The sequence below is a fragment of the Sturnira hondurensis genome, unplaced genomic scaffold (genome assembly GCF_014824575.4).
Source record: "Sturnira hondurensis isolate 20B ecotype Veracruz unplaced genomic scaffold, ASM1482457v3 Scaffold0009125, whole genome shotgun sequence".
NCBI lineage: Eukaryota > Metazoa > Chordata > Mammalia > Chiroptera > Phyllostomidae > Sturnira > Sturnira hondurensis.
Window position 1 is genome coordinate 525,439 of NW_028081756.1, and position 12,206 is coordinate 537,644.

Genomic DNA, 12,206 nt, shown 5'->3' on the forward strand with positions numbered 1-12,206 from the left:
GAAAATAAAACTATTATTTAAGAATTTACTCTCTTTAACCCTAATACTGTTTTTCACGTGTTGTAGACTTCAGACTTCTTTTGGGTTGCTCAGCATCTCTAGCATATGTATTTTCATTCTTTTGCAGTCAAATTATTTGCGTTCTTATGTATTAGATGTTTCTCCTTTAAAAAACATATAGCTAAAATTAAAAACAAACAAACTTGACAAATTCTGTCTTTATCTTGTAAGTCAAGCCCATTTACATTGTGGGGACCATGAAAACGTACTACTTAGATCTCTTTAACAATAGGGAGTGTAATTGAAGGGGAGACTGCTGTGGGCCCACCAGCCACCACCACAATCCACTCCAAATGGAAGAGAAAATACCCTTGCTACCAGCCAATGACTGAACCCAGCAGGGATACAATGCAGGCCCATGCCTAGGAGAGCTCAGGCTCCTCTAATAGCTCTAGGACTCTGCGCGTATATATCCAAAAATTTCTTAGAACTACGCAACCTGTGCACAGTAAATGAGGACCATCATATAATGTGCTGAGAAACCCAATAAAGACCAGTCACAGCAAGGGCCGTGGCTTTTGCTCACCTTGAGAGAGAAGCCATGCTGTCCCTTTTTCTCCACCAGACTCGGTAGTCCATGTGAATGTCTCATTTCATCCATAATGACTCGAACACTGCAGGCTGGTGTCCACATCACTGGGGAAAGCTCAGACTCCCTGTCTCATTAGGATCAAGTCAATGTTGAGGTTGGAAGTGACCTCCAGACTGTCCCTGAAGCTTGGAAAACCAAGATGCTGACCACGGACATGCATGCAAGATCAGCTACATCATTTGTGGGGCCAAGTACAGAATAAAAACGCAGGACCCTTGTTCAAAAGTGTTATAAGTTTTAGGATGGCAATAGTAGAACATGAAACCAAGTAGTCCTGAGCAGTTGTCCAGGTGATATACCTATAGCTGTGTGCATTCCAGAGGCCTCAGAGTACTTAAGAGGCCAGCCAGCCCTGCTGGCTCTCCTCATGTTACTTAGTGACATCAAAGTCAAGGGCCTGTGTCTGCTTCAGGAGCTGTCTAGACAGAGGGAGCCCCCACAGATGTGGGCTTGCCCTGGACTGCCCAGTACATGCCTTGAGCCAGAATGTCTACCACACTGGGCCTCTGCTTCCTCCTCCTCCTGCTGTGCAGACCACCTGAGGTGATGGCAGAGGAGCTGTCTAGAGCCTCTGAGATGGACCCAAAAGCAGAGGCTCCATTGACAGGCATAGCAGAATTCTAAGGGACATTCTGGAAAGAAACTATTATGTAGGACAGAGGGAGCTAGCCAGATGAGCTGGACCTGGAACAAAACACTAGTATACAGGGGAAAAAGGGTTTCAGAGGGATGTGACCTTCTGCTCCCACCTTACAAGCCCAGCCTACATGGTTACTCCTAAGTTGGGCTTAGAGATCCAGAGCCTACAGCAAGAATTGGCTTGAATTTCTTTCTCTCAGTTTTGGCAGAATTCTGGAAGAGGTATGAGCCACAATACTTAGTGACTGTGTTTGTTAACTGAAGAGGAGAGGGAGTGTTCTCCCCCTCCAGGGAACAGTGTCGTATATGTGCCTGGCTGAGGTGAGGGCCCCGTACAAATAGGACAGGAGAGACAGAGACTAAGGGACACAGAACCTGCTCAGGAGAGCATAAGTTCTGTCTGGTTCATCTAGTTCATGATATAGCTCTGATTCCTCCTGCTACCATGGCTGTGGCTTTGACCTTGAAGAAGCTTTCAGGACAGAGGCTAATGCAGCAGAGAAAATGTGGGCTTGGTGTCACAACTGGGCTCCCACAGGCCCTGGCTAGTGATTCTGAGCAAAATGTGAGGTGTCCATCTCCTCCTCATTTGTGAAAGTTGGGATATAAATGTCTATTACTATGTGGTTGTTGTTTGAGCCACTCACTTGATAAGTTCCAGACACAGCCTGGTGCTCAGGGTGACACAGGTTGCAGCCAAGAGGGAGGCCCCCAAAAAGAATTTGGAATGGGGTCCAGAACTCAAGGTGTCTAGGAAATATTGGAGAGACATATAAGATGTTGTCACCCCTTCCCCTACACATGTGAGTTGGGGGGAGGGACACATGGAGCAGGAACATGCAGGGCTGTTTTGTATAGCCACAGCCTTGCAGCTAATCCTTGGCATGGTCGTTTAACATATCTATAGCCTTTGGCAGGTCACTTGGATATGCTAAATGGCTGTGTCCATGCTTGGAGCCAGGGGATGGAAGTCACTTCACGCCCCAAGATGTAACTGGGGGGTAGGTCCCCCAAGTTACAGTGCCTGCATGGGAGCATGGAGAAGATTGGCTCCAGGACATGACACACCTGCCCAGACTCACGATGGCAGCCCAGTAAACTTGGAATAATACGGGAATGCTGGCAGGTGTAACTGATTGTAGTAGGAGTCAGAAATGGGGGTACAGANTGTACAGCCACAGCCTTGCAGCTAATCCATGGCATGGTCGTTTAACATATCTATAACCTTTGGCAGGTCACTTGGATATGTTAAATGGCTGTGTCCATGCTTGGAGCCAGGGGATGGAAGTCACTTCACGCCCCAAGATGTAACTGGGGAGGGGGGTAGGTCCCCCAAGTTACAGTGCCTGCATGGGAGCATGGAGAAGATTGGCTCCAGGACATGACACACCTGCCCAGACTCACGATGGCAGCCCAGTAAACTTGGAATAATACGGGAATGCTGGCAGGTGTAACTGATTGTAGTAGGAGTCAGAAATGGGGGTACAGAGGGAGATTGGCGTGGGGATTTAAACCCAGACATGGCAGCCATGTAAGGGAGAGCCACACACTTTTGGGAGAGAGCAGGCCCCCCTCTTGGCTTCTCTCTCAAGAAGAGAGAGAGCCTCGCACTTTTAGCCAGAGTGAGGACCCCCTTGCAGCTTTGGTGAAGGAAAAGAGAGAACCACAAGGTTTGGCCAAAGTGAGGACCCCTGCAGCTTTGGTAGAAGAGGCCCACGTGGCACCCTTTGGCCGCATGGCCTGGGAAGCAGGAGAGACTTTGCCTGGAAAAATGGGTACAAAGAACTCTTCCCGGTAGACCGGTAGACCGTGAGAAGGTACCACGTGGCTTTGGATTAATTAGAGATTCTGCCTGGACAGTGACACAGCTGATGGTGCCAGTGGCCTGGAAACACAGAGGTACACTCTTTTCCTGAGTTACAGTACCCTGAATTAGGGCAGGGGGAGAAGGGAGTACTGTGTGTGTCTGTGGGTATCTTAAAGGACTTTGATATTTTAATGAAGACATTAGGTCACATTTCCTTTCCTTTTGACAAATCTCTGGCATTGAGAGACTCTTTCTGATTGGCAGCAGGCAGACAATCGAGCCCAGTAGGTGGCCTGGATGGTATTAGTATACTGTCCTGGGGGGTGCTGGCTGTGCTTGTTTTGTAACAAGGGTGCCCTCGGGCCTTCCTCTCTGTCTGTCGGTGCAGTCTTTCCACTCCATTCCCATCTCACTGTCTTTCTGTGTCTGTTTATTGCTTCTGCTCTCCATCCTGAGCCTCTCTCTCTGCTTGCTTCTGGCTCAAAGAGTAGGTCACATGGGCAAAGGACAGCCATAAATCTTGCCAACTAGTCACTTTGCTGCACTTCAGCTTTACACATGTGATAGTGATAATATTACTGCCCCAATATGACAAAAAAAGAACACACTTCAGGAAAAATTACAAATGCTGCAGTGAAAATGGGGTCCATTAGGCAAAGGGCCAATTGGCTGCATAACAGTGTCCAGAGGGTGGCACTGTTGCCTCTGATATCTGTTTGGGGTGAAGTAATATCTGGGAAGTGGGTGGAAGAATAGGGCAGTGAATTGAGAGAGCACATTGCTTGAGATACTTTTAGTATGTTCCTTCCAAGCACATATCAGTTTGTCCTGAGCCACAGGCTCTTTCAGCCCTCTAGAAGTAACAGAGACCAGAGGCTCTCCGGCCTTGTGCCCAGGGGACTTGCTGCCACAGGAGACTCAAGACAAGAGGCTATCAGGTCTCTGTCGCAGGTCAGTGACAACTGTGAGAGACAGGCACTGTAGTGCTTCAGGGATCTGGAAAGATCAGGACCAGAGTGTCAGAAAAGGAACAGAGTGGGTGACACTACATCTGGGTCCCAGAAAGTGGACTTGGGCTGTGAAGCTAGGAGTGGGGTGGCTCAGGGAGTCACTTAAAGGTTGAGAGCAGGGAATATCCTTGGGCAGCTGAGCAGGGGCATAGCGAGGGCAAATGCCAGAATTGTGTGGGCCCCAGGGTAGGGCCAGGTGTGTCTTTCACCAAGATCTAGGAGCTCTCCCCTTACATGTGGGGAAGCCAGGGATGGCATGGTGACTAACTCTCCATGTTTACTTGTAAATATCTACACTAACACTCATACCCACACCTGCATACCCACACCTATGGCCTCATACAGACATGTTCACTCCCTCCCATCATGTAGGGGCCCTGTGCCAGCTCATCTCCATTCCTTCCCCCTCACCCACCCATGGAAAGAAAAGCCTGTAGGGAGGGGTCGGCAGGGCATGGGGCTGAGGAACCATCAGGCCCAAGTTTCACATGCACAAAAGGCCACAGATTAGATATTTGATTTTATTTCCAAGTAAAACTTTGATGCAGTCATGGAAATACACCATCAGGACTTAAAAGATATCCATCACCCATCTTTATGATTGAGCAACTGTGTCTACCAGGAATTAGTATTTTCTGTAACTCCAGTAATTAAACAATGATGTTTTGTCATATTTTTATGTTAAAGGTGTTTGTTGGGTCTATGTAAACATTTAGCACAAATCCTTTTTTAATTTTTTAAAAATACACTGGGAACTTCCACCAGTGGGAATAGGCCTTCTATAGGCTCTGCTCTGTCCAGTGGTCAAAAGGGCCATGGAGTCGGATCCTCACCACTGCAAGACTCTTTCTCACTCCATCCCATTCCACATGTGCCTCAAGAGTCAGAGGGAAGAATGAAATTCAGAGGAAAGATAAATTTTGTCCTCTCTTGGGGTCAGTAAGGGCTGACAAGGACCCAAGCCTAGGACAGGGCCTCGATGAACACTACTCAAGAAAGCCAGAGGTGCAGGCAGAGCTGGCTACAGCCAGTAAGGGCCTGAGCTCTCCTCAGGCCCCTGTCTCTTGTGGAGTCCCTGCATGTGGAAGCCCACAGTGTGTTACCCTGGTAAGTTGGTTATGCTGAGTAAGTAAGTGCAGCGATGCAGGTCGTAGGCCACCCCAGGTCTCAGGGTAAACTGTGTTTGTACCTCCCAAACCATCACATAGTGAGTCCACAGGCAGCCAGTGGCTCTGTCTGGACTGTTGCCCATATTAGAACTGTGCCAGAGGGTCAAAGTAGCTCCAGCATAGTGTATACCAGACTGTGGTCCTGCACTCTCTTCATCCTGCAGTTGGTTTGGGGGGTAGTTTTCCGGTGACTCTAGGGTGATCTTGGAAAGCATTTGGCCAAGGAAGTACCACAATCACTGAGCAGTTGGAATATACCCTGGTTATAACAGGCAGCCCAGTCATATTGGTGAGTACTGGCCAGTCTCATTCCAGTGCCCCACCTCCCAACATCTAATTGATTTTTAGCTACAAGATGACCTGCTAAACTGCAATGAGGCACTTGGAAAGGTCCTGGGCTATAGAGATAGACAGATGCATAGAAACCTGTGAGATGGAATTGGGTAATTGACTGATGCTACTTGACCTGAGTTTTGGGTTCTGCATATATAAATTGAGGGTCTTAATGGCCATCTCACTGGGCTGCGGGAATATGTCAAGTGATTGGTGTGGAGCACATAGCCCATTTCTTTTCCCCACACTCCCTGAGCTTATTGGAATAAGCCCCATACCCTTTAATTCCTTTAATTTCTATAAATGTCTATACATCACTTATCTGTCTATACTCCTCTGGCTCACCTCTGATCAGTGTTTTACTGATTCTGGATTATCTTTTCTCTTGTCCCATCATCATCTCCCTTTCCACTCCAATAACCCTTCCAGGCTTCCCTCCTCTCCAGATCCTCACCTCCCCTTGCCATCATCTTCCCCCTGAAATTAAGCCCAGAGATGTGCTTGGGGTGGGCCATGAAAGGGAGAGCAGGCATTTATCTTGAAGATGTGACAGCTCTTTTTTCATCTCCAGGTTGGTATACAGATGGACTTAGTCCCTCTCGTGCCCAAGGGTATGTAGGACATCTCAGTATGACTTCCCCAATCTGGCCTCCCCCACCCGCAGGTGGCACTACCTGCACCCACACTCTGCCACGCTCATCCCCTCATAGTGGTACTTGAGGGTGGGGACCCCCATGTCATCCTTATAGAGGATGGAGATAGGGCTGAGTTTGGTGGGTACACAGCAGGCCTTGCCCACCTTCTTGGGGAACTTGAGATGCACCAGTGTCTGCACAATGGCATGTTTTGTCGGGGTCACATCATCAGCCAGGGGGAAGAAGCAGCCACCTTTGCACTCATAGGCATCATACTCCTTGGGCGCAATGATCCAGGTGTCCCAGCCGATGTCCTCAAAGTTTACCCGCAGGGATGTCTTCTGACAATGGTTGTTGGTCCCAGCACTCCTCTTCCGTCTGGCTAAAGATGACCCCGTGGCTGTGTGGCTTTCCACATCCTCCTCCTTGGCCTTGTTCTCACCTGCCTCTGCTGGGCCATTGTTGGACTTCTTCAGCATGCTCTCCTGCTCATGGCTGATCATCTCCTTGAGCTCCAGCCTGGTTTCTCTGGTCCCATTGCTGCGGTCATTGGAGAAGACAACAAAGAAGGGAAGGTTTTTGGAGCCTGGGGGAACACTGATGTCCAGCTTGTCACAGGCTTTTCTGCGACTCACTACAGTCACTTCCAGTTTATTTTTGCTCTTGGTGGAGTCTGCCCTGACCCACCGCTTTACAGCACTGGAGACCTCAAAGTTCTCCCAGCCCTCATCCCAAATGTCCTGGGACACTAGGAAGGTCTTAGTTCCCGCAGAAGCATCCCATGTGTCTGCATCATCCAGAACATCATAAACAACCATGTTTCCTTTTAGCTCATGAGATGAGTCCTCGTGACTTTGGCAGGAGATGTAGAGTCGGAGCTCTGCCCTGGTAATTTGCTCATGCCTGGGAATGGAGACGTTGAAAAGCAAGATGTGTTTCTGGAACGGGAAGTCTTCTGTGGCGGACATAGAAACAGCATCTGAAATGTAAATAAATACACAGTGATGGGCATCTGCTGGGAAGGTCTGGTTATGTGATAGCAAAGCGGAGACTCATGGCTTAGATGAGAGGTACCTGGGATGACATGGTCAGATCTCTATTTGGTTTCCCTTAAGCCTTTAATGTAGAAGGTTTTGAAAGGTACAATTAAGATATTCCAAAGAAAAACAGATGCAGGAGATGCCTTGCACTGGAGTGAACAGGTCCAGGTATTTATTGAGTGCTTACCTCATGCCCAGCATTGCACTAGGGACTTTGCATACTATGTGTCAGTTTACTCTTCACACTGACCCTGGGAGGATCTAACTATAATTTCACACTTATAGATGTAAAGATTGGGAGTAGGGTACTTAAATTCTAAAGTACAGCCCTGACTGGTGTGGCTCAGTGGTTTGGGAGTCGACCTGCAGACCAAAAGGTCACTGGTTCAATCCCAGTCCGAACACGTGCCTGGTCCCTGGTTAGGAGCATGTGAGAGACAATTGATTGACATTTCTCTTGGACATTGATGTTTCTCTCCGTCTCTTTCTCCCTCCATCTCTCTAAAAATAAATAAATAAAATCTTTTAAAAAACTTCCAGAATAAAAATTGTGAATTTGCTCACTTAAAAAAAAATGAAACAGCAAAGAAACCATCATCTTCTGAGTGCTAATCTTGAGTGTGATTTTAAAGGAGAGATCTTGGGAGGGAAGGTGAAATTCTAACATTAGGACAATATCAAAAATATCAGCATCTAAATGGTGTAAAAATCATTTGTAATTGTAACTTCAGAGCAAAGTGAAAATGAATGATTTTTTAATGCTTAAGGAAAAAAATATTAGCCTCAACTATTTTATCATGTCAGGCAGAAATTGGACATGTATTTTAGCTACCCATTGTCTCAGTTTCCCACTTCTCCTGATGACACATGGCCATTAGCATGTCTGTATGAGGGGGGCCTAAAACCTGGAATTTACTTATAAAAAATGTGTTTCCTTACATGTTCAGACTTCAGTCACCTTCAAAGTACTCTCCATTTGATACTGTACATCTATCGAGACTTTTTTTCCACTGCTCAGTAAAGTGTTTGAACTCATCCATTTTGATGTCTTTCAGTGCTTCTGCTGTTTTTTGTTTCACCTCTTCCACATCGACAAAACATTTCCTTTTGAGGACTTTTTTCATTCAGGGGGAAAGAAAGTCACTCGGGGTCAGACTGGGTGAACAGAGAGGATGTGAAATGGGGGTCATGCTGTTTTTGGTTAAAAATTGCTGAACACTCAGCACAGTGTGGGCAGGTGTGCTCATAAACCACCTATCATGAAATAGGCAAACTCATTGAAACAGTATTCAAAACAATTCACTGAAACTGAACATAGCCTCTCACAACAACGCCACCTGGTACACTGATACAGATAGGTTCCTAGAACACCCATCTAGTGGGGGAAGCCAGAATTCCAGAAGATAATTCCAGGTTTTTTTGGGTCTCCTCTCATATTATACCATGGCTCAGTCACAGAGAGAAGAGAAAAATTGCATTTTGTGAGCACTTACTTTGTGAGCACTTATTAAGTGCCAGCTGAAGGGAATCTGTGCGCTGTCATGAAAACCAGCAGGATTTGGTGTCTGACAGACTAAAGTGCCAATCCTAACTGTGGCCCTTCCTAGGCTTATGGCTTTGGAGAAGTCCTGAGTCTCTCTGTGCCTTAGTTTCCTCATCTGTAGAATAGGGTTCATTTTTCTTGCCTCTCAGGATTGGTATGAGACTTCAGGATGGTGCATGTAACTTACCCAACATTGTTTCTGGTTCATACTAGATGCTTAATCAATATTTCTGTGTCCTCTCCAGACCCTCCTCCCCACCAGTGCATGCCCTGCCCCCAAAGCCTTTCACACAGTTCTCTTTGGTCTTCTCACAGCTATTCCAGTTCCTGCTGAAGGTGCTAAGATGCCTTGGCATGTCTAAGTAATGAGAGGTCTATAAGCAGTGCATTAGTCACCTAATGTGCTCTTATTCTGGCATGCCCTGATAATGGCTACGGGACGGCAGTCAGACATCTTGAAAGCACATACCCTCCCTTCTGGAACCACATTCAAACTGTCTGTGAAGTCTGTGAATTCTGTGAAGGGTAGCATCCCTGGCCTCCACAGGGGTGCTAGCCACAGGCAGAGCTGGGATCCAGGGCATGGACAATGCTGAAACATATGGGAAGAAGTGTCATTGAGATGACTCTAAACGCTGGACTCCCAGATGGTGAGGTTTGATAATGAAGTCCAGCCAAAGAAGCCCTAAAGCAGAGATTACAGACATGCCCCATGGGCCTGGTGAGATGCTGGCAGATTGTGTTTTAAGAAAATAATAAAGCCAGTGTTTTAAAAATCAGGCAAGTTCAAAATCTAGACTTTTTTTTCTTCTTTTGAGGAGCCAGAAAATCTGACACCATTCGGTATGCACTGCGACCATGGTGCCCTTTAGAGAGGGCATACACTCTATGGGTCTGGTCACCTGTGGCCCTGAGCAAGGCCTCTTAGGAGTTCAGGGGCTCCAGCTCTGTGCCACTCGCTGACTGAGTCCAGGGAGACTGCAGCAGCAGGAAGTGCCCGAGCTATTCACATAGCTGGGCCCGGGGCAGAATCTAGCTGCTTAACTAATTAACTGCTAGGTACCTGGACACATTCCCTCAGCATCTGCGAGCGGTGTTTCCCTGCTCATATAATCACTTTACGTACACCGTGTGAACTAGTGAACATAAGCCATAAATCAGCATTTGCAATTTTCTAGTCCTCCTAAATCAGGGAACTTATCTTGTATTTAGAAAATAATTAAGTAGTCAAGTAGTCCCCCACTGTTTATTTCTCAGAGGAATTTATCTCAATTGTTGACACCTTTTCATGAGAGAGACATTCTCTCAAAGTTTAAAAATATACCAGTGATTAGAGGCTAAATCGGCTGCCTGTCTTGAAGTGGGAAGGGAGCAGTAAGGAAAGAGAAAAAGGGAAGAGAGGGAGGAGAGGGAGCTGGCATTCCCACAGCTCCCACTGAGGTAAAGGTGGCACTGGGCTTGGGGAAGGAGGGTCTTCCGGAACATAGCTGTCCAATAGAACCCTCTGAAATGAGGGAAATGTTCTATATCTGGCTATACAGTAGCCATTAGTTGCACATGAGTTTCAGGCAAATTGAAGCTAGTGAAACTGAAGAACTAAGTTACTAATTTTATTTCATTGTAAGTAATTTAAGTTGAAAATTGAAGATTCCCATGTGGCCGGTGGCTACCATAGTGGGCAATACAGTGCTGGACCATGGAGTCCCACTCTCCCCACCCCCAACCTCCCAACCCTCAGGCACCCTGCTGGAGCCGACTCTACCTTCCACGCTGAAGCTGCGCACGATGTTCGATGCAGGGATGGACGACTTATCAGTGGTGTATCTGTTGTATAGGTCGATCATGTACTGTGGTGGTTCCGCTTGGGTTTTGTCCTGGGAAGGGACCCCACTCAAATTGAGGCTGCGCAGGAAATCCACCTTCATGTTCTCCAGAAACATCCTCAGGTCAAAGGTGCCTCCTGCCTGCTCACCTCCAGCCCCTGCTAGCAGTCGGTGGGTGTTCGCCCTGGTCAGTGTCCGGACCCGGCTCTCCAGAGGCTTCCCCAGCCCAGAGCAGACCAGCAGGGACAGCACAGGCAGGGCCACCCACAGGGCCCTGTGGCACATCTTGGGACAGCACACTCCCCCTGCACAGGAGACTGCCAGTGGCCACCTTGTGTTAGCGGATGTGAGGAGGATCCCGGGAGGAGCAGACCTGCATTGTACTGCTGACCACTCTGCACCAAGCACCCTGGCCAGTTCCCAGGCTCCAACCCACCATCCCAGAGTGTCCTCCACTTGTTCTTATCTGGCCCTCGATGCTGTGCTCCAACTTCTTATCTAAGGGAACTCTCCGTTAATGAAGATTCTATAAACATCTGACAAACACACAGGGCTTGTGGAAAGAGCATAGCCTGCTGCAAAGAACCCGAATTTCTCCGTGGGGTTATCACCCATTAATTAGTATCTTTTCTCATTTCCTTGCCAGCTCTGTTCAAAAGAATCTCAAGACAGGGTGACATATGTTCCATCTTCAGGCCACAGAAACAAAGAATCCAGGAAACAAACAAGACCAAAGTCTTCCAAATATAGAAGCAACACAGAACTCCCAGAAGTCCCTGAAGATTTCAGGCTGGAGTGGGTGGTGGTGTGCAGACCGTATCAGGAGTCCTGTGGGCTCAGAACCTTCATGTGTGGCTCAAGCACTCCATGCCTGGGTTTTTCATCTGTCAAGCCAGATCCTGAGCACTAGAGACCACATGTGAGTGGGGCACACATAATTCAGTGAGGTGATGAAGACTTTGGAGTCAGATGAGATGAGGGTTCAAATCCCAGTTCCCTCATTTGTTCACCACAGGTAGGACATGGAGCAAGTGACTTCACAGTTTTTAGCCTCTAGTTCAGAAGAGAGTTGTAAGGGTTTAGATGAGTGAGTGCTAAATGTCATGGCAGTCACCGTGCTGAGTGTCAGGACAGTCACTGCAAACCCTGGTCAGTGGTGTGGCTGCTTTCTTCCTGTCACTTCTTCATCCCACATCTGACTACAGTGGGATTTGAGGAGGAAACCCTGTGCTTCCCAGCCTGCTCTTTAGGGACACCACATATGTATCGAGCCTGCCACCAGGGAACCCAGAAGAGCTCTGTCACTGGTCTTGTGAGGGGAGGGTCTTTGCTCCTGTCAGAGGGGTGGCTGCCTGGACCACACTCCTCAGTCTGGAGAACCACTCTGGGGAGACAAGAGAAGAGGAGTGGAGCTCAGCCTCTGGCCTGAGGAATCTAACAAGCCACAGCTCAACAGCTTTGGCGAGGCCCTGGGTCTGTGTTATTTTTAAAGCATCATGCCCACGCTTAAGCTCTGTTCATTTTATCATGTGTGGACTAGGCAAGGCAAAGAATG

The 12,206-nt window shown here is 47.7% G+C and overlaps 1 protein-coding gene across 1 annotated transcript; it reads right to left on the reverse strand.

Moving 5' to 3' along the window:
* Window positions 1–5,598: 5,598 nt before the first annotated feature.
* GDF2 (growth differentiation factor 2) lies at window positions 5,599–11,052 on the reverse strand. Its single transcript, XM_037056661.1, has 2 exons — window positions 10,591–11,052; window positions 5,599–7,224 (listed from the first exon to the last, which is right to left on the reverse strand). The coding sequence occupies exons 1-2, from the start codon at window positions 10,934–10,936 to the stop codon at window positions 6,281–6,283; spliced, it is 1,290 nt and encodes a 429-aa protein (XP_036912556.1). The 5' UTR covers window positions 10,937–11,052; the 3' UTR covers window positions 5,599–6,280.
* Window positions 11,053–12,206: the final 1,154 nt, after the last annotated feature.

What these genes read in the sequence shown, in the direction of transcription:
- GDF2 (XM_037056661.1), bottom strand. Translation starts at nt 10,936, where the DNA reads ATGTGCCACAGGGCCCTGTGGGTGGCCCTGCCTGTGCTGTCCCTGCTG. An exon ending in GCGCAGCTTCAGCGTGGAAG is followed by an intron (nt 7,225 to 10,590) that starts GTAGAGTCGGCT and finishes TTTACATTTCAG; the next exon opens with ATGCTGTTTCTATGTCCGCC.